This window comes from Coprinopsis cinerea (assembly GCF_000182895.1).
Source record: "Coprinopsis cinerea okayama7#130 chromosome 10 map unlocalized cont3.10, whole genome shotgun sequence".
Lineage (NCBI taxonomy): Eukaryota > Fungi > Basidiomycota > Agaricomycetes > Agaricales > Psathyrellaceae > Coprinopsis > Coprinopsis cinerea.
The window spans coordinates 289,555-308,149 of NW_003307535.1; the positions used below are offsets into that span (position 1 = coordinate 289,555).

Here is an 18,595-nt window from a genome sequence, read left to right on the forward strand (position 1 = left end):
CCATTTCGATTCTGACGCCAATGTTTAGCGCACAGCGGTATGCCGTCTGTGCCGGGGATTTTTGATCCATTTCGTTTCCCACCCTGTAACGAGCCCCAAATTTGTCGTCATTCCATCTTCCTCTGGTACCATTCTATCCTTATCTCTCTTCACCTTGATGTCCTGAAGGATGCCGATGTATCTTGTCCCAAATCGATTACAGTTTCGGTGATAACGCCTTCTGCCCTTCATCGCCAATGATGAGTCTGCTTTTCACCTACAAGTGCTCCGATGGCGCAATACTTGACGCGGTGCGCCTCATACCCCTACCGCGTTCAGCTTATAAAGGGGCTCCGCTACATGAACGAGGAATGCCTACGCTTATAGGCCCCTCATTTCCTCATTTCCTCCCTTCACCTCGGACGCCACTCGAGCATGTCGGCGCTACCAGAAAAACGCGGCAGCTTGCGGGACGTCGACGAGACGACCCTCCTCCTAGAGGATAGAACACAAAGAGGATCTTCCTACAAAGCAACCTCGGGCGGGCTCGACAGCTTCTACGAAGAAGACCTTCGATACTCCAAGACCGAAGAAGAGGAAGTCGTCCGCGTCCTCGACAGGCGCCTATTTCCAGCCATCCTGCTCACGACATTCGTTTTGAACATGGATCGAACGAACATTTCGAATGCGATATCGGACAACCTCGCGGATGACCTTGGGTTCGGGATGGAGACTATTAACGCTGCCACGGCGGTCTATTCTGTGCTTTTTGCAACGTTCTGCCTCACAGGGGCCGTTGCTTGCAAGATTACGGGTCCAGCACGATGTACGTAACTCTCTGTCACCGGTGGTTTTCTCCCTCTAATTACCGTGGACGATTAATTAGGGATACCGATCCTCATGTTCTCATGGGGTGTTGTCACTTTGGGACACGCTCTCGTTTATGATAAAGCTAGCTACATTACTGGTGAGCTGGAAAGAGAACGCTGATGTCGACCAAGTCTGACATGAATTGCAGCTCGATGCTTAATTGCCATCACCGAAGGAGGTGAGTTCCTCGAGTTTAGTGTACGGTACCCGTCTGACTTGGCTTTAGGAGTAAACCCTACTACGCTTGTGTATCTGGGAAGTTTCTACACGGGAACAGAGCTTGCTACCAGACTGGCATGGTTTTGGGCAAGTCAGGGAGTCGCTAGTGCTACGAGTGGTTTAATGGCTAGTGGGCTGCTGCGGTTGCGTGGTCTATGTGGGCTCCCAGGATGGAAGTGGCTCTTTCTGGTGGACGGTGTGATTACCGTCGCTGCGGCTGCCTTTACATGGTGCGTCCTACACTGCTTCTACTTCGCTCTTCTCTCACGTTCGAGTCAGGCACTATCTCCCGAAGGACGCTGCCCACACGCAAGGCGGACTTCGTGGCGAAAAATCGTGGTTCACGGAGAAGCAAATCTGTATTGCTGCGACAAGGCTTATTCGCGACGATCCATCAAAGAGAGGATACGAGTGAGTATTGATGTTTTTTTCTTTCACTCGGTCTCTCGTTTATTGAGGACGTCGTGATCAGAAAACGGGTGACTTGGGCTGACGTCAAAGACACCCTGAGCGACATTGGCATTTGGGGCCACCTTCTTATCACTTCCATCGGCCACACACCCAACACTCCACTTCATACATGTACGTCAGCCGGGCCCCTCTTCTCTCTCTCGTTCCGTCACTAACGTCGAATTCAGATTTCCCAACCATCATCAAATCGTTCAACTTCAACACCTACGTCTCGAATGCTCTTACGGCACCGCCCCACCTCCTACACGGGATTATAATGATCTACTTCGTACATCGTTCCGATCGAAAGCGAGAACGCGGGTTCCACGGTGCTCATTCAGCTGCATGGCAACTCGGTGGATGGATCTGGCTCCGGAGTCTGGGCCCTGAATCGAGCAGGACTCTCAAGTACTTGGCGGCTGTCATCGTATCTGCCTGGCCGTACACACATCCTCTGAACATCGCTTGGATGTCGGAGAACACTGGGCAAGCAACTAATATCAATCCCCAAAGGTTACTGTTGGCTAATGGCTTCTTAACAGGAGTGCCGGAAAGCGTACTGTCGCATCTGGGTTGATCATTGGTGCTTGTAAGTACCTAAGATGACCTAACAGGGTTTAAAGCGTGCTTACATCTGTCTAGCCAATATCTATGGTGTCTGGGGCTCGCAGATCTACCGCGCTGACGACGCACCGGACTTTAAACGTGGAAACCTCATCAACATCGCCTTTTCTGCGGTGGCCTTTGCCTTGTGGTTCTACCAAAAGGGTCTTTATGTCTACCTGAACAGACGGAATGCCGCAATCCTTGCTCGCATGACTGAGGAAGAGAAGAGAGAGGAGGAGAGGCTGAGAGAGCAGAAGGGCAATCGGAGTGTCCTCTTCAAGTTCACCACTTGAGCGGTCAGGGACGTCTATTATACGACTCGAACGATCTTAACGATATTTACGAAACATTTGTACCATACCATACCACCATCTTGTTGTACTATAGTCCATTAAATCTTGGCATATTTCCGGGAAACTGTGAACTTCTCTGGGCTGTTCTAGCTGTAGGCTCAGATACTATGGCTCACCAGTACATCGAATCCACCACTGAATCGAATTTTGATTGCAAAATCGTAACCATTCATCAATTCGATCACTAATTTCGCCGATGGCACTACAAATTACTGATGCCCCCGCCTTCCTTCAAACCATCCTACCTCCAAATCCCATCCGTTTTCTTCAAAAAAAAGTGCACCATCTTCATTTAGTAGTCATCTGGAATCGTCGTTCCAATTTTCAGGTCGATTGGGCCAGTGGAAGACGAGATTCAATTCAGTGGTGGATTCGATGTACTGGTGAGCCATAGTAGTAGTGATAGTGAAACCCCTAGATCAGTGATGGCGGATCACGTTGGTTCCCGCGGCTCACCTGAGTACCGTTTCCCATCCAACTCCAATCTTCTTCCCAACTTGCATCTGCTGCAGTTTCGGGCTCAGTGCTAGGTCTTCTCGCTGCAGTAATTTCGGCGGTTCGAACCACTACTCTCTCCGAAAAGCCATTCTCCCACTGATAACGGATCCAACTTGAAGGCATGATACTTCGTAACTGTTTGCGGGCGCGCTGAATCAGAAGTCACGGACACTACGAGATCTAGTGGCTGACGGTCTACAATCTGTAGCCTGTGGGTATAGGTGGGCCCACTACGGTCTTATCGGATACGCCGGGCGGCTTGCGTTTCGGTGGTCTCAGGTCATTCCGGCAACATGCTCAGCAGCGAGTAGAAGCAGCTCTGGACAAAGCATCTTTTTACCCATAGCCCATCCAAGCAACTTCTTTCCTAGAAACCGCCATCTCAAGATCAGCTGTACAGATCAACGGTTTGAAGGAGCATCGAAGGATGCTTTGTCTGGAGGTCCTGCCTTCGAATGATGCTATGCACTATTGATCACGACGATGTTGTGGGCAATGAAAGGCCCTACTTGGGTGACTAGAACAAACTCTCTCCCCTCTTTTTCCTCGTTCTCCCATTCCTTTTTGCGGATTCCCATTCAGTCTTTCCCTCCCCTCTTTGAAGTTCACGTTTCCTTCAATCACATTCCTTACACTATCGCAGGCTCGCTTTACATCCCCAGTCATGCCCGCCCCTGTTAGAGTTGACGACATCGGCCCCGCCGTCGTGAAGTCTAGTGAATGGGCCACCATGGATAATGAAGCGGATGCATTTAAGAACACCCTTACCGTTGGGGGACTTCAAGGAGATCGAGTCAGCCTTCGGTTTACCGGTACGCGCCCGCCGATTTCTCTCCTGCCCCGAATTTCACTGAACGGGTCGACCCAGGCACTTCAATCGCCGTGTTTGGATGGCTTCCACCAGTGACCGACGACCCTGTCATTTTGTCATTCTCGATCGACGGTCGTCTCGTGTCGGATAGAGTCCAGATTCCGCTTGGGGAACGGGAACGACCGCAAGCTGAAATCTGGCGCTCATCGGCACTGCCTCCTGGGGACCACGAATTTGCATTAGAGGTCATGGAGCGCACGGTCCTTGGTGTAGATTTCTTCGAGTACGAGCCGCTACCGCCGGCCACGAGAGTTGAAACTCGCCCGCCTTCGTCCCCATCTCCGTCCTCAGACTCCAATGTTTCCTCCACACCTACCCCGGCTCCCTCGGCCTCTGAAACGGAAAACTCGAACTCAAACTTAGCGGATACAGCGAGCGTTATGCCGACGGCTTCGAGCGGGGTCCATCTATCTATTCCTACGTCGATAACATCGGTTCAGTTAGTCAATGACGACGTCGACATAGTTTCAATCTTATCTGGGGTTGCGACGTTGAGGAAGGGGACGCGCACGGAAACAGGGGTCAATCCCAGCGAGTCGTCCAACGACATGGCAGGGAGGTTTGGTACGGACAAGGGCTATAAAGCTCCGACCGCGGCAATTGTTGGTGCTGGCTTGGGTGCCCTAGTCCTGGTTGGAGCTATCATCCTCGGCCTTTTGTACCTTCGAAGGCGACGTCGAGATAAAGTCAACATGGGCATGCAAGCTTTGAGCGTGACTGCTCCGTTTGGTATGTTGGTCTCCAGAGGCCGTGCGATGTGCAGCTGATAATTTGTTCCTATTTTTTAAAAGATGCAATGAATGCAACCATGTCCCGAACACCGCCCAAGATGATATCGACGCTGTTTTCCGGCTCCTCGAAAGGTCATCTTAACAGGGTGGAGAATCGTCCTTGCTATAATCCCTTGGAGAGCCAGTCTTCTCTGGCTGCTATTATTAATTCGACGTCACCAGATGAACCCCCTCCCGAGTACCAGCACTGCGTAACTCGTTCTCCTACTAGCACCGCCGCCGTCGGCCATGCTCATGGTACGGCATGGTCAACAGTGGGGGCCTCAGAGAAGAGTTGTTAGGTACAAAGTATCCCTCTTTAAAGCCTACGTATCGTTCTCATGAACATTTTTATCGTGTATCGTTCATGTAGAACTTCACATTGAAGGGGCACCAGCTCTGAGTTCCCGACAGGGGAACGGGGAAAGCCGTGATCTCATCAGGCGCATCAAATCATTGTTCCCAGCGCTCCGCGACGCGTCGGAGGTCGCAACATCTTGACCTCGAACCACGACCTAACCCGGAAAACTAGCGTTTCCCGTTCTGAAACCTCATTTTTGGCGCGTGCGACCCGATATATTGATATCTGAGTATATACCGTAGAAGGCGTGATGAAAACTGCGGTCAGAATGTCGATCTATTATAGCAAGGTGAGCGATTCATAGTATTGGTTTCATGACGGTTTCTTCCATCTATCGCAGCGTGGACCAGTGTCGTTCTCGCTTTCGGGTCATGACGGTGTATTGCGATTGAGTCTGATCAGGCCCGTAATGCACCCAGTTTAGGGACCAGTAGGCGCTCGAGAGGCGCTGAGCCCTTCCTCATTGGCAATTTCTCAGGCAAGCGCATGTCGATGACATGTTCGTGCATGGTGGGAACTTGGTACCCTCTGGGCGCCAATCTGTCACCAGAAACTTCCCGTGGTGTCTTGGGAAGCAGCGAGAACCTTATCGCGTCCTGTTTCCACCACTCAAGCCGAACAAGCCATACGCGTGGCACCGGCATTCCCTTCATAACCCATTGCGCTTCCATTCGGAGATTGACAGTTTCATACTTATTACTTGCTAATGACAGGATGCTGCTTGTGGGTACGTCAATGCCAGGCATGTCCGACAGATTGGTTCCTTGCCAGAGCTGACATGCCAGCGCCTATTCAAAGCCATTTATCCAGACGTCTTTGTTCCGACACGATCGGTAAACGATGGCCACCCCCCACAACGAGTTACGGAAACCGCACGCTGTATGTCATTCACCTCTATCTCGCCCATCGACACCCTGACGAGTGAATCATGGATTGACCAGCAGGCAGCCCCACGGGCACAGGACCACAGAGTCGATGTGGGGCAAGGTGATCATGACCGCTCTACCAAAGCGGACGACACTGTCTATCAAACAGACGGCAAAGTCTGGTCTCTATATCTCACCGAAGCGACGGACCAGGCAAAGGAACAGGTTGAATTGTGGAAAACCGAAATGGAATCTCTCCTGCTTTTCGTAAGCTCTTTTCTGAAACCGCTTTCATCCCGTTTACCTCGATACAGGCTGGTTTGTTTGCCGGAGTGGTGGCTTCTTTCCTGGTGGAAGCTCGTTCGAAGCTTAGAGAGGACGAACAGGAAGCCTTGCTCGCGGATATACGGAACGGCGTTCGTTCACTACCACCACCCACCCAGGAGTTTCGTCCCAATACGAGCCTCGTCTGGGTTAACGGGCTTTGGTTCTCCAGTCTGCTGATTACCCTATTCAGCGCGATCATGGCCGGACTGGCTCGCGGCTGGATAGTCAAGCTCATTCCGAATTCCACAAGTCATCAATCGACGGAAGCAGTGAAACGATGGAATCTGGACCAAACTGCGACATCATGGGGGCTACAGGACCTAATCGCAGTAGTCCCGTTCCTGGTCCAACTCGCCTTCTTCCTATTCGCCTTAGGGCTGGCACTTCACGTTCTCCGAGACCACCCTAAGTTGGGCGGATTCGTTCTCGCCGCCGTCCTTTTAAGTTTTGCCGTGTATCTGGTTCTCTCGTTCCTCCCACTTTGGCGCGGTGGAGAGTTCTGTCCCCTCCAGACTCCTTTGTCGACCATTCTACTAGGCAACCGAGAAAAGCTTCGCAGGCTCTACGCCAAGATCACGAAAGGTAGATTGTCGATCTTCATGCTTGTGGATTCTCTGACCACAGATCTACTAGGACCGCAAGATTCGAAGCCTGAAACATCGGAACCCCTCGTACCGGACGTCCTGACGAAAATTCTGTACCAAAGATTGATCCTATCGAAGAAGGGAGCTCATGTGGACGAGGCTTTTGCTGAGCTCTCGCTCTGGAAGAATCCTTCGCGCGATCATATGACATTCCTGGCCAATTCACAAGCACCAGCTATCTGCCTTCACCGGCTGCAAAAGATTGTGCATGTGGAGCGCCTTGATACAACTCAGCAACACGTCTTGCGAAACTACCTGGAGGTTTTCGCCCTGTTCGTCAAGCATTCGCAGGATCAGGAAGCCAGTTCGGAAAGCGATTTGGACGAATTGCTCAAGAGCTCAATTAGGCCGAGTTATCCTTTTCATCGGTGGGATATTTTCCCGGAGTCTTTGCGCCCTCTGGCCTTTACTATCAGGGCTGCGATCCTCATGAACTACCACCTCGGAGATCTTTCTCTGGAGGAGCTCAACGAACAGCCTTGGGTTAATCTCGTACGGAATCTCCCGACTCGAGATCGCCGCAATTTCGTCATGGTGGCCTGCAGAGGCATCGCCACGAGGGGACATCGATTGGAGGGCGAACTTCCAAATCTCCGTACGGCCTGCACCATGGCCATCGGGCTGCACTTGGCTAGAAGTAAGTACCCTTGCACATTATGCGCATTACAGTAATTGATGGATTCCCCAGCTATGGCCAACGGCAGGAAAAGTGAATGGTGGTCGGTTGCAGACGACGACAGGCAGAGGGTCCGTAAACTTTGTCATCGATACCTGGAACAGCTTTTGGAACGGAATGGTGTGTGGACTGTCCTCTTATGTTTCCTCCCACTTATGGCCGACTCAGCCTCGCAATGGGTATCCAAGGCATCACAACAATTGGATAATCCACTCGAGGCAGCGTTGGAGGCCCGGGGACTGCCCTGCGATATTCACACAGCTATCTCCCATCCCAATCTAAGTATTCGAAAGCCGGCATTCGCATTCGCTCTGTCCCTCCGTGAAGAAGGTTAGGCTATTCAAACCCCTTTTCATTGTGCTGCCCCGCTCATCACCCCATAGGTCGCTTAATTGAAGGACAAGGAATCAAAGCTTTACTTCAAATCATCAATGAAAATAGATCGACTGGTGCCCAGAATAGCATGTCGGATGCCTTAGAATTTCTTGTATGCTATTGTGAGTTCTGCGCAAATTCCCAACCCCGTCACCTTCCTCCCGCTAAACCTATCTAGTCGAAGGGCTCCAGTTCAGCGATACATTTTCAGAGTTATTCGTTGAACTGCTGGAGTTTGTCCTTGGCTGCACCGTTGCTACCGTCCACGCCAGAGTCATACCCGTCGTGGCTAGGATCATTTCAAAGTTCTCCAGCGAGCAAAATCATTTTCTGGATCGTATATTTGGGAAAAGAGACGACTTGGACGAAAGATGTCAAGAAATCATGGCCATTACCTTCACGACCCCGTGTATGGACGTTCGCCGTTCCTTATTTGACGTTCTGCGACTGCTCAACCAAGCTGGTGCGTCATCGTATCTACCCAAACCTCCGACTACTTGCCAATAGTAACGGGACAGGAAAATTTTCTGGCGAATCTTTCCCGACTACTTGGAATCTGAGCCGTATCTTTTGGAAGCAAATATCGCACCCGTCCTCTACAGTCACCACCCGCTTATGTGCCGTGGAGACACTGTTCCGCTATGGTCTGTCGCCTTGTATTGTATTCAACTGCTCTACTCACTTACAGGCGGATAGCTGATTTCGGATTCGACATCACGGGGTGCTATTTACTCAGTTGGCAGTACATAGCCCGCGAAAGCGATATCAAGGGCTTGATTGCTGGATTTGGCGAAGCGGACCCTCGAGAGTCAGCCTCTGAACTCCACAACCAAGACGCTAAAGCCTTTCTGGAAGACCCGATGATTGATCGTGCTATTGAAGGCCTCGTCCTCTTGGCAGTCAACGATGACGATGACGACGTCCAAAAAGCTGGCGCGAAATTGCTCTCGATACTAGTAAACAAAGCCGGTAGGTGTTATCGAAGTACCTATAAAATTCCCTTGCTTCTGCTCACGATGGTCTGATTTCTTAGACACTTACCGGGAAATTATTGTTTTCCACCTCCCTCCGCAGGTTGACATACCTTCGGCCACAAACCACGCACAGTGGTACCGTGCATGCGGATGGGTCAGGATTCTCGTGCTTCTCAGTGGCAATGGTGCGTTCAATAATGAACTGTATTGGAATTGGCGATCGGTTATTTACTCAGTGTTGCTATAGATGAGACTAGAGACACTGTGCACGAGATAATCTCAAGAAGCTTCGACCAAGAAAGCAATGAAGAAACTCTTACAGTGGTTGAACTTCCACTGCTCGCTCTCATGACAGCCATGGCGTTCCGTACGCCCTGGTATATCTGCCGCGCTTGTACATCAATCCTTACGAAGGTATCGCAAAAACGTGAGTATTCGGGTGACTGCCTCTCGTGCTCCAAGTGTTTAACCAATTGCCTGGAGCCCTTGCAGCCGGCTGGAACGAGGTTTTTCATCTCCTCGCCGCTGAAGCATTGAACACTGGAAATGAAGAGGACATTAGGGAGCACGCCTTGCTATGTATCCTCGAGCTGATTCGCATCCCTCCGAAGGATTGTGGCCCCCAGTCCAAGTTCCGACAGGTTGATATCACCAACGCCGATGTTGCGCTTACCATCGCCGACCTTGGTCTTGATTCCCTGTCTTGTGATCCCGTTACGAAAGTTCGGGAACGATGGGCCCAACTGCTGGAAATATTCGCGCAAGGCTCTGGTGGCTCTTTTTACTGCTCACCACCCCGCTCCTACCCCTAACATATTCTCCTAGATGACCTCGCACATAAGTCGGTTGGAAAGCTTCTTGAACTGGCTACCAACGACCAGAACGGTGCTGTTCGTCGGAGGGCACTAGAAAGTCTTGCCTCTCTGGTGGATAAGCAATGTATTAGCGTTGGTCATGAGCCACCTTGGATTTCTGTTGCGCGCAATGCGGTTCTGAAAAGAATTGTTCACGACACAGATGATATACTTTCCAAGGACGACTCGTGGGGAGCACGCGAAGCCTGGATGGTGATTTTGGGAAAGCTCGCAACGGAACTAGGTTGGTGCCACGATCCGACAGTTGAAATTGCCCATTGACATACGAACTCCGATAGGTTTTGCTGAGAACCGGATCGCTATATCGAAGGCATTCGAGGTAGCTCTAAAGGACGAGGACTCAGATGTTCGCCGGGCGGCCGTTGAGTCTCTGACATTGATCTGCAATGACTTGGATCAAGGTAACTGACCGTGTCCCCATCTATGGGACGACATCATGGCTAATTTAAACAAAACTAACAGCGCAGAGCAAAGAAGAAATCAGAGAACTACTTGGTCTAACCCGTCATTTGGAGGCAATACTTGAAGTGTCTGATCCGGGTATACCTTGGCCTAAGCTGGCCCATGCCCTCTACGTCGATAACGGTTTGGACATTTTGTTGACAGTATCACTTCTTTCTCTCACATGCCTTCCGTCACAGGAATTCCAGACGCGACCTTTGTCGACGAGCTCATTGAGATTGCTTTCGGGCCAAATAACCAGAGCCACATGGCAGCTGCAGATTTCCTAGGGGGAATTCTGAATGCTACAAAGGGTAGGCGTCCACCTTCTAGTTGCCAGTCGTGGATAACCCTCCATTGAAGGGAACGGGTCCTCCTTCGGGGACGAGTTCTTAAAGAAGACCTTGGACAAAGGCGGCGCCTTACGAACCGTTGATAGTGATGGCGGGATGATTCGAAAAGCATGGGCGAAAGCCATAGCCAGCGGGTTATCACATTCTAAGAACGGTTGGCCCTGTCGTGCTTATACATCGTGGCTATTGACTGATCCTTTGAGCCTGCGCATAGACACACCTCATCGAGCTTCCGGCTTGGAAAGGCTCGCCGACCTGGCTTTTCACGACCCACAAGAATCAGTTCGTTTCACAGCCATCCACTCACTCTCAGACCTTGTAGAGCAGCACGAGTTCGGTAGGCATCTCTAGCCCATGCGCTATCCACTGTCTCACTGCGATCCCATTTCCAGCAATGCAATTCTTCGTAAAGCTATTCGAGTCCCCTCGATATGGTTTGCAAGTATCAAACGACAAATCTTTGGTAGTTCGTCTGGCTTGGATCAAGGCACTTTCGACGTTGCCGATCGATCTTCGTGCGTTCGATCGAGGCTCTGACTAAAGGCAGAGATGCTGAACGGCGGTTCCGTGGTCTAGATTCACCTTTTGCCATCGGAATAGTATACAATCTTCACGACGCCTTGGGTAACGCACGGTCAACTCTAGTCGGTCTGTTCACTGGGGATGACGACGAAGATGTTCGCCTGGCGGCAGCCGAGGCCTTGCAGAAGTTACTGGAGGTTGATAAGGGCAACGGTACGTTGCTATTGCGTTCCGTGGAGGCCTTACTAAATGATTGGAAGTCTGGAAGACATTGTCCGACATCCTGTCGAAGGCTTTTGAAGCTTCCCTCAACGGCCCCAATCATCTTTGCCGTCTCCGCGTCATCGATACAATGCGCGCAGGTCTCTCGATACAGAATTCGCGATGTTCGTGTCGGAATCTTACTCAGCGCACAGGAGGCCCTAACATTGAAAGCAGTTAGATTTCCCAACCTTCTGAAAGGCCTTGCATCATCACTACTCCAAGCTGCCATGAGAAACGAAGGGACCCCCGTGCAAAGAGCAGCCGAGCATTTTTTGCTTGACCTCATCAACGCCAAAGCGCTTCCAGGTGCTTAATAGCCAGTAGCTGCCTGACATAGCACTAATCGGGGATCTCTTTCAGCTGACACCACCATCGATCTACTGTACAAGATGCAGGAGTGTGCTACAGGGCCGATCATTGACGGTGGATCCACTATTGTCTTCAAGGTCATCGAAAACTGTGCGTCCTTGTCCACTTGTGATCTGCCCTGTGCTTGACCAGACGCCCAGTATCCAACGTCCTACATGACAATGGCGCCCTGCTGAATACGGCGAGATCTCTAACGCCAAAATTGATGCATTCACTAGGTCATATACGCAAAGCAGCCGTCGTTTCATTGACGAAGGTTCAGCGAAGAGGTTGGTAACGACTTATACCTCCTTATGTGGGTCGGTCTGACCGTTTATTTGCATAACACAGCCGATTGGTCTGTCGACCAAGAGAGCTACAGGTCCCTGGCCTCGATCGCCGCTGAGCTTCAGACAGTCGCGTTGAAAGACCCGTATGACGACAACCGCTTGGCCGCTCTGGAGCTGCTGGTCGAACTTTGTCAAGAAGGTGAGTGCCATTCAAAAACGGTCGTCTCCGTTGACTCAGATAAAACGACGCTCTTCAGTGACCTTCGAACAAATTCCTGCGGTAGTGAAGGCGGGAAGTCCGCAGTTTTTGGCGTTGCTTCAAAGGAGGGACCTTCGAACTCCAGCAGTGGAATTGATCTCGTTATTGTCGCAAGACGATCGATGTGAGTGGGACTTATCGTCCGAACCCTGTGTATCTCCCGCACCACAATATTGAACAAGCTCTTGGTGGGATTCCATCCAGTTCGTGAGAAGGTCGCGTCCTGGGTTGTATCATCTCTGGTACAGAACGAGCACCCTCCGTATGATGCTGCAGAGCTTCTGGCAAACCTCGTCATATGCGGTAAGATCACCTACGATATATGAAACGTTAGAGTGGACCTAATCCCCTCCCCCCAATCCGCAGGTCGATTGAGAGATTCCAATCACAACCAGAGACACTTCGACTACATCCTGCTACTGCTCGCGTCTGTTCTAACCTCAAACCCGGAGGCGAGCATGGAAAGGTTCCAGTTTTCCCTCGCCACTGGCCTACATTATTACTTTGGTCATGGCGCGAGTTCGGCTACTGGCCTTCGATGTCTAAAGACAAGCTCGGAAGATGCGGAGAAAAACGGAGGAGGGGTTGTGCAGGAGGTCGCAGGGCCCTTCCCAGATGACTTGGTTGATTGGTTTATGGCTGCCCTTTTTGGTCCGCATACCACACAGAACGAGGTTGACGACTGGCTTGAGACCGAGAGGTATCTTTGATCAGTGCGATGGGCGCCTAGTAGTATACTTTGTGTTTACATGTCCTTGATTTTCAATTTCGATTGGTAAACAATTCCTGTTGGAAGCCCAAGATCAAAGACGTTGGGCTCCTGAGCCAGTCCCTTCCGCATCGCAGTATGTCTGTTATTCTGCTGTTCAGCTGGACGAGGGTCACTAGAGGAGATGAATGTTGGAGGAAGAGATATTTTTGTTGCAAGGTTAGCGTAGGCCAGTTTTACATGAAACTACACAAAAATAACCCTCCGCATCCGTGAAACCAGCATTATATCCAGAAATCAAGCCTATTGATAAGTCAGTAATTAGTTACAAATGTCAGTGTCAGTAATCTACTTAAAAAAAGTCCAATTCAAAAGAACGATCGTAACGAATTTATACCAATAACCAAGCTCCAGCAGCGAGAGCAATAGCACTCAACAACCCACTCTTCCCCAAGCTCGCACGTCCACTAGCAGCGCCATGCTTCCTAAAGCCCAAACTCGTTCCACCCATCTTCTCCGCTCTCTGTTTACCGCTGTGTCCATTGGACGTGGCGAGCGCAGCAGCATCCACAGTCGCGGTGTTGTGCGACTTCAAGTGCACAGTCGTAGCGAACGTCGTCGAGGCTTGGGCGACGCGGACCGCCTCGTCTTCGCCATTGAAGAACACCAATGCGAAGCCTGGAGCAGGTACACGGACGCGGCACACGTTTTCGCCTTGGTCGCATGGTACTTCGGTGACGTTGAGTTCGCCTCGGAGACGGCCGTCCACTTCGAATTGGTTGCCGAAAGTCTTTGGGGGAGGGGGGAAGAAGGTTAGCAAGGGGACATGTCAGAGATATTGGCTGTGACGTACCTGGCCAGCCCAAGTGATGTTGTCCCTGCTTGTGACGGTTTCGGCCAACAAATACTTGACGCGCACAGACGAAGGGACACCTCCGTCGACGGTAAGCGCAACGTTGATGTCATGGGCACCAGTAGGATCCGACAAGTAGTTGAACAGCGCAACCTTGTTGACCTGGTCGTTCTCGTAGATGGCGTAGGCGGGGGTGCTGACGCTGCCGCTGTTAGCGAACAGGTCGACGACTCGGGCGGTGTCGCTCTTGCCGAAGGCTTCGGCCATGATCAATGCAGAGTAGAAGATGGGGCCCAAAGTCCATTGGTTGAAGGCGGCGTACTCGGTTGGGGGTGCGGTGAAGGGCTGGAAGACGGGGTCAGCCTACGAGGTGCTTGGCACGAGGAGAGTACGTACGTTATAGAAAACGTTCTGACCACCAACGTGCAACATGGCATGGGTGAAGTTGGCATACGCCATTTGGAAGCCGTAGTCCAATCCCCAAATGGCCGCGACGTATGAGTTGGAGATACCGGGGAAACCACCGCAAGAAGCGGTGTTAGTTTCGAACATCATCAGTGGCTTGCCGGCGCCGATAGCAAGGTTACCGGTGTTGTAGTAGGGCGCAACGAGTTCGATGACGTTCTGGTGGTTCAGGTAGTAGGGAAGCATCGCTTGAGGGTCCCGCAAGTTGTTGGGATTTCCGCCGTACATGGCTACACAGTTGTCGTGTGGGTAGCTGCATAGCGTGTTAGTGTGGTGTTTGAAGCGCGGTTTTTGGAAACATACTGTTCGACGGTGATACCATACAAATGGTCCTGGAACTCCTCAAGGAAACCAGTCTCGAAAACGTCTTCCGCCTGCCAAACTTGACCAGAGGTACTTGGGCCGAGCAAGATGTTCTTGCGAGGGATACGATCGTTCGTGGCGATGACTTCAATGAGGTTGCCAACTTCATCATGGTACATTTGTGGGGTGTAGCCGGGCGGTCGACGATTGAAGCTGGCAACATGTTCGGCATACCAGAATTGCACCAATCAAACAATAACGTACCGTTCATAGAAATCAGGTTCGTTTCCAGCTTGCAGCGCCCGAAGACGGTCACCGAGAATTTCTTGGCCAAGCTCGGCGATATCCAGCCTCCAGTTGACGGGGTCCTCGAACGGGATACCCAAGAACCAATCGACGTTGAGCTTTTCAGAGATGTTACCGCAGGAGTAGATCATTTCAATAGTATAGAGGACGGCTGGCGTAAGCGTCTGTTCAAAGCAGCTTTAGCAAACAAGCACAAGTGGGGCGCTGGGTGTGACGTACGGTTCCCGTCGATGTTGACTCGGTCTTGCCGTAACTGAGGCCTGGTCCAAGTCTTGGGTCGTCTTGCTCCACGTAGGTAGCGTATTCTTGAGTGTTTCCTCCCAGTCGAACAACCACACTTCCTGCTCGCTCTTCGAGGTTGGCGAGGAGGTTCAGGAATGGCACATTCAAGAAAGAGCTTGGAGAACGTCGTCATCGCTAGTCGTAGAATCTTCGGAATTGTACTTACGAGTTCCTGCCAACTGAAAGACAGTCTATTGAGACTCAGGCAAAGCGTAATCGAGGAAAACGCACTCACGGACTTGGTTAATGACTGACATTTCAATCGAGAATCCATAGAAAGCCGATCCCACATGAGGGATGGAGATGCCTGGCACGGCGCTGGCATCTCGTGTTAGTTGGAGGGTGAAATCGTTGGTGATTCCTTCTGCTGGGATTTCTGGGACTTGGAGGAGCGTATTGTTGTAGGCTGCTCGTACCGTCGTCATTGGCAGTTCCGCGGTTGTCGATTGCGTCTGCATCTGGCCGAGGGGCAGCTGGCCGTAAACGGTGACCTGAGCCAGTGTCAGCGAGGCACAGCTCAGGACGGAAAGCGCCTTGCGGGTGATCATAAAGAAAGAACGGGCAAAACGAATGTGAGGTGAAGGGAAAGCGTGAAGAGAAAGAAAGGAGAGACAGCAACGACAGAGCACAAGGGCATCACCGCCACCTTGGAATATACAAAAACGGTGGCTGGGCGGACTCGGCTTAATCGGCAAAGGCTCCGCGTGGGACCCTGAGGCGAAGACCAGCTTCAGTCCATTAATATTCAGGCTTTACCAGCGAAATTTCCTGGATGTCAGTAAGTTTTGGCAGGATATTATAGCAAGGGAGGTAGCCAGATGGACATAATTGTTGCCATTGCAAAGCGGGAAACATTGCCAGAGATCGCCGGAAATACACAGCCGGACAATGCCCCTACACAGGGATGATGTCACTATCAATATTTCCGACTCGCCCAAGTGAACAGCAAGGAGACTGACATTTGTAGAGCTTTATCTGGTAAGACAAAGGAAAGTTTGATACCAGGAACATGGTAATTGAAAACCTTGTTCTTGAAACCTATTTATGCCCAGTGAGATTGTAGCGGGATTCAAGATCGAAATTGAAATCCTTCCGACGCGACACCCAGAAAGAGGATGGTCTCTTTGACAGAGAAAACGCCTCTAGAGCCAGTAGCAGCCTACCCTAAGAAGACCCAAGGGGCCGGGTTTCATCTGGATATCAGCCGCTTGCATGCTCTCAAAAGCAGAACACGCTTCGCCACCTAGTAAGATCGGGACCTAAATGTAGCATCACTTGAAAGAGGCGCGCTTTGCCCAGGTACGCACCAAGGTTGAGACTTAGAGCATATGAACTTCTCTGGTTGGGATAAGGGGAAAAAAGGAGGAGAGAATGAATAGTGGACAGATAACAGAGGCCTATATGCGTCCGCGACCGTGGAAAATGATCTGACACTTCTAACTTTAGAACGCAGGCACCGAGACTGCTTCTAATATCTTGCTTGCTTAGTAGCCTGTGTTTCTGACGGAGTCCAGAAAGTATTTACGGTCATGGTGAGCGAAACTTGACCTGCGCGCGCTACACCGTATTTTTTTTCTTTCTTCTCATCTTGATACAAACCTTGGCATGTCATGCAGTGATGGGCGCTAATGTCGTAGTTTACGGATGTAACAGCTTCGTCGCAGCGCTGGCCGCCGAATCGAGATTTGTAGATTAAGAATATAAGTATATTACAGTACAAACACATTACTTGCAGGAAGATCAGATGGAATTGGGGCGTGGCTAAAGGAGCGTTAACCGCTCGCGTTGCAATTCGTTGTTCAACTGGATCAGGAGGTCTGAGGAAGGCGCATGGCTCTATATAATAAGTATTATGATTCAGTCAACGATGCTCCAGTAGGTCATACCAGTTGGACTCACCCGTTGGTGCGGCTTACGAAGGATACAGGCAAGTGCACTCTATCACAACGCCAGGAATCTCTAGGTCGGTGAACAGAGGGAAACATTTATCCAAGATGTCTGAATCCAATTTCATCTTGAAGTTCGCGTATCGCAAGGTAGCGTCGTTGATACCTTTCGTTCGGCTCAGAAGTAACTCGCATATCGCCTCGTCTGTGTCTTCCATGGGGTATGGAAAGCCCAATTCCAAATCGAGTGTTTCGAGTTGAGGCATAGGCTTGAAGGTGTCCCGGAAAGTGAGGGCGCTTAAGCTCTCAACAGGTGTCCGTGATGCACCTTCTCCGTGATGGCGAAAGGTTGTCAGGTGGGCGAATGCTGGTGATGCCGCCCATGTCCCGATGTTGTGGCTGGAGGATTCATTTCGGCGAGTGATGCAATGGAAGTCGAGGACGGTCAATTTCCACTCTGATCGTTCTCCCAGCTGTGCAATACGCTGCCATAGACCAGCCCGGGGTGGTACCTGCACCCCATAGTACTCGTAAAATGGGGATGGGACTTCTAAAGTCAATTTGACCAGCGCAGGTAAACTGAGGTGGTCCAAGAAATAGGGGCACCCTTCAGTGAACCGTAGTTCGAGTTCCTGGAGGGAGGGTGCCACGATCACCCCAAAGTTCTGCTTGCGTGCTGCCGATGTGAGAAAGAGTCTCTTGATCGAGCATTTTCGAATCGATGAGGCCAGTTTGAACATCTTCAATAACTTGTTTGAGGATATGCTTTCGTCAATATTGACAGTCGTGATGCTGCTCCAATGGATGCCGGGTATCCAGGAGGGCCGAAAACATTGGCCGGAGAATTTGACGGTCTGCAGTGTCGGGGCCGAACAGATTCTGGAGTAGAGTTCGCGGTGTAGGCGCAATTTGAAATTTCGCTCGATAAAAATGGCAACGTCGAGGGATTTGAGGTTGGGCATAGACATCCACTTTGGGATGTTTAGTTCTCTCTCCGGAGCCAAAATTTTTATATTCCTCCACCGGAACGATTGGGTCAATGCGGCAGTGACGATCTGTCCAAGTGGGCTATTGGGGCCATAAAGGTGACGCGAACGGTTGCAGAAATTTTGGATGATAGTAAGATCCAGGGGGAGTCCCTGGGAGCGTTCGAGCCATAGCTGGAATATGAACACAGTGTTCTCCGAAGGGTTGTCGACAGCTATATTGGCCCAGAGGGCTGGTGTGCCGTTAGCAACGGTACGCCAGCGCGAGTAGACGGAGGAGAGTAAGAGGGGCGAGTTCTGGTTAAATTTGTCCGCCGCCGCGATAGGGTGGGACGCTGTCTCGTTTGCCGGCTCGTCCAAATGGTATACATAGTATAAGAAGATTCTTCCAAGCACCTCGTAAGGGACTGAGTCGATTGGAGCAGCGGTGACGTTCCTGCACGGGGACATGGTCTTTCTGGCCGTGTTCACTACATGACGATTTCAGAATGTAGTTGGGGAACAGTAGTAGAGGTTGACTACGTACGTAGTGAGCCTATTTCGCAAGGGGTCTTGGGAGCAATGATTGAGTCCAGCTGGCACGGCGCGAATCATTGACATTTTGTGCCGGCGGC

General features: G+C 51.1%; 6 protein-coding genes across 6 annotated transcripts; 3 read left to right on the forward strand and 3 right to left on the reverse strand.

Annotated features, from left to right (window-relative positions):
- Nucleotides 1-186: 186 nt before the first annotated feature.
- Nucleotides 187-2,417, forward strand: CC1G_15252 (hypothetical protein; the record flags this gene model as incomplete). Its single annotated transcript, XM_002910298.1, has 9 exons — nucleotides 187-805; nucleotides 866-946; nucleotides 998-1,027; nucleotides 1,076-1,298; nucleotides 1,348-1,479; nucleotides 1,541-1,650; nucleotides 1,707-2,031; nucleotides 2,061-2,107; nucleotides 2,161-2,417. The coding sequence occupies exons 1-9, from the start codon at nucleotides 415-417 to the stop codon at nucleotides 2,415-2,417; spliced, it is 1,596 nt and encodes a 531-aa protein (XP_002910344.1). The 5' UTR covers nucleotides 187-414.
- Nucleotides 2,418-2,776: 359 nt separating this feature from the next.
- CC1G_15253 (hypothetical protein) lies at nucleotides 2,777-3,098 on the reverse strand (the record flags this gene model as incomplete). The annotated part of the gene is made up of 2 exons (XM_002910299.1): nucleotides 2,777-2,857; nucleotides 2,934-3,098. The coding sequence occupies 2 exons, from the start codon at nucleotides 3,096-3,098 to the stop codon at nucleotides 2,777-2,779; spliced, it is 246 nt and encodes an 81-aa protein (XP_002910345.1).
- A 541-nt stretch (nucleotides 3,099-3,639) lies between these two features.
- On the forward strand, nucleotides 3,640-4,918 carry CC1G_01561 (hypothetical protein; the record flags this gene model as incomplete). Its single annotated transcript, XM_001833832.2, has 3 exons — nucleotides 3,640-3,787; nucleotides 3,844-4,575; nucleotides 4,638-4,918. The coding sequence occupies 3 exons, from the start codon at nucleotides 3,640-3,642 to the stop codon at nucleotides 4,916-4,918; spliced, it is 1,161 nt and encodes a 386-aa protein (XP_001833884.2).
- An 899-nt stretch (nucleotides 4,919-5,817) lies between these two features.
- CC1G_01562 (hypothetical protein) lies at nucleotides 5,818-12,901 on the forward strand (the record flags this gene model as incomplete). Its single annotated transcript, XM_001833833.2, has 28 exons — nucleotides 5,818-5,856; nucleotides 5,919-6,110; nucleotides 6,158-7,451; nucleotides 7,503-7,610; nucleotides 7,659-7,820; nucleotides 7,874-7,987; nucleotides 8,044-8,328; nucleotides 8,384-8,509; nucleotides 8,562-8,834; nucleotides 8,899-9,024; nucleotides 9,087-9,266; nucleotides 9,332-9,610; nucleotides 9,665-9,937; nucleotides 9,993-10,115; nucleotides 10,177-10,299; nucleotides 10,356-10,469; nucleotides 10,519-10,662; nucleotides 10,723-10,845; nucleotides 10,901-11,023; nucleotides 11,085-11,243; nucleotides 11,291-11,416; nucleotides 11,469-11,600; nucleotides 11,655-11,753; nucleotides 11,804-11,932; nucleotides 11,994-12,131; nucleotides 12,190-12,315; nucleotides 12,396-12,494; nucleotides 12,558-12,901. The coding sequence occupies 28 exons, from the start codon at nucleotides 5,818-5,820 to the stop codon at nucleotides 12,899-12,901; spliced, it is 5,553 nt and encodes a 1,850-aa protein (XP_001833885.2).
- A 390-nt stretch (nucleotides 12,902-13,291) lies between these two features.
- CC1G_01563 (hypothetical protein) lies at nucleotides 13,292-15,657 on the reverse strand (the record flags this gene model as incomplete). Its single annotated transcript, XM_001833834.1, has 8 exons — nucleotides 13,292-13,690; nucleotides 13,754-14,098; nucleotides 14,150-14,471; nucleotides 14,522-14,734; nucleotides 14,786-14,991; nucleotides 15,047-15,224; nucleotides 15,276-15,288; nucleotides 15,345-15,657. The coding sequence occupies 8 exons, from the start codon at nucleotides 15,655-15,657 to the stop codon at nucleotides 13,292-13,294; spliced, it is 1,989 nt and encodes a 662-aa protein (XP_001833886.1).
- Nucleotides 15,658-17,021: 1,364 nt separating this feature from the next.
- On the reverse strand, nucleotides 17,022-18,581 carry CC1G_01564 (hypothetical protein; the record flags this gene model as incomplete). Its single annotated transcript, XM_001833835.2, has 2 exons — nucleotides 17,022-18,438; nucleotides 18,508-18,581. The coding sequence occupies 2 exons, from the start codon at nucleotides 18,579-18,581 to the stop codon at nucleotides 17,022-17,024; spliced, it is 1,491 nt and encodes a 496-aa protein (XP_001833887.2).
- Nucleotides 18,582-18,595: the final 14 nt, after the last annotated feature.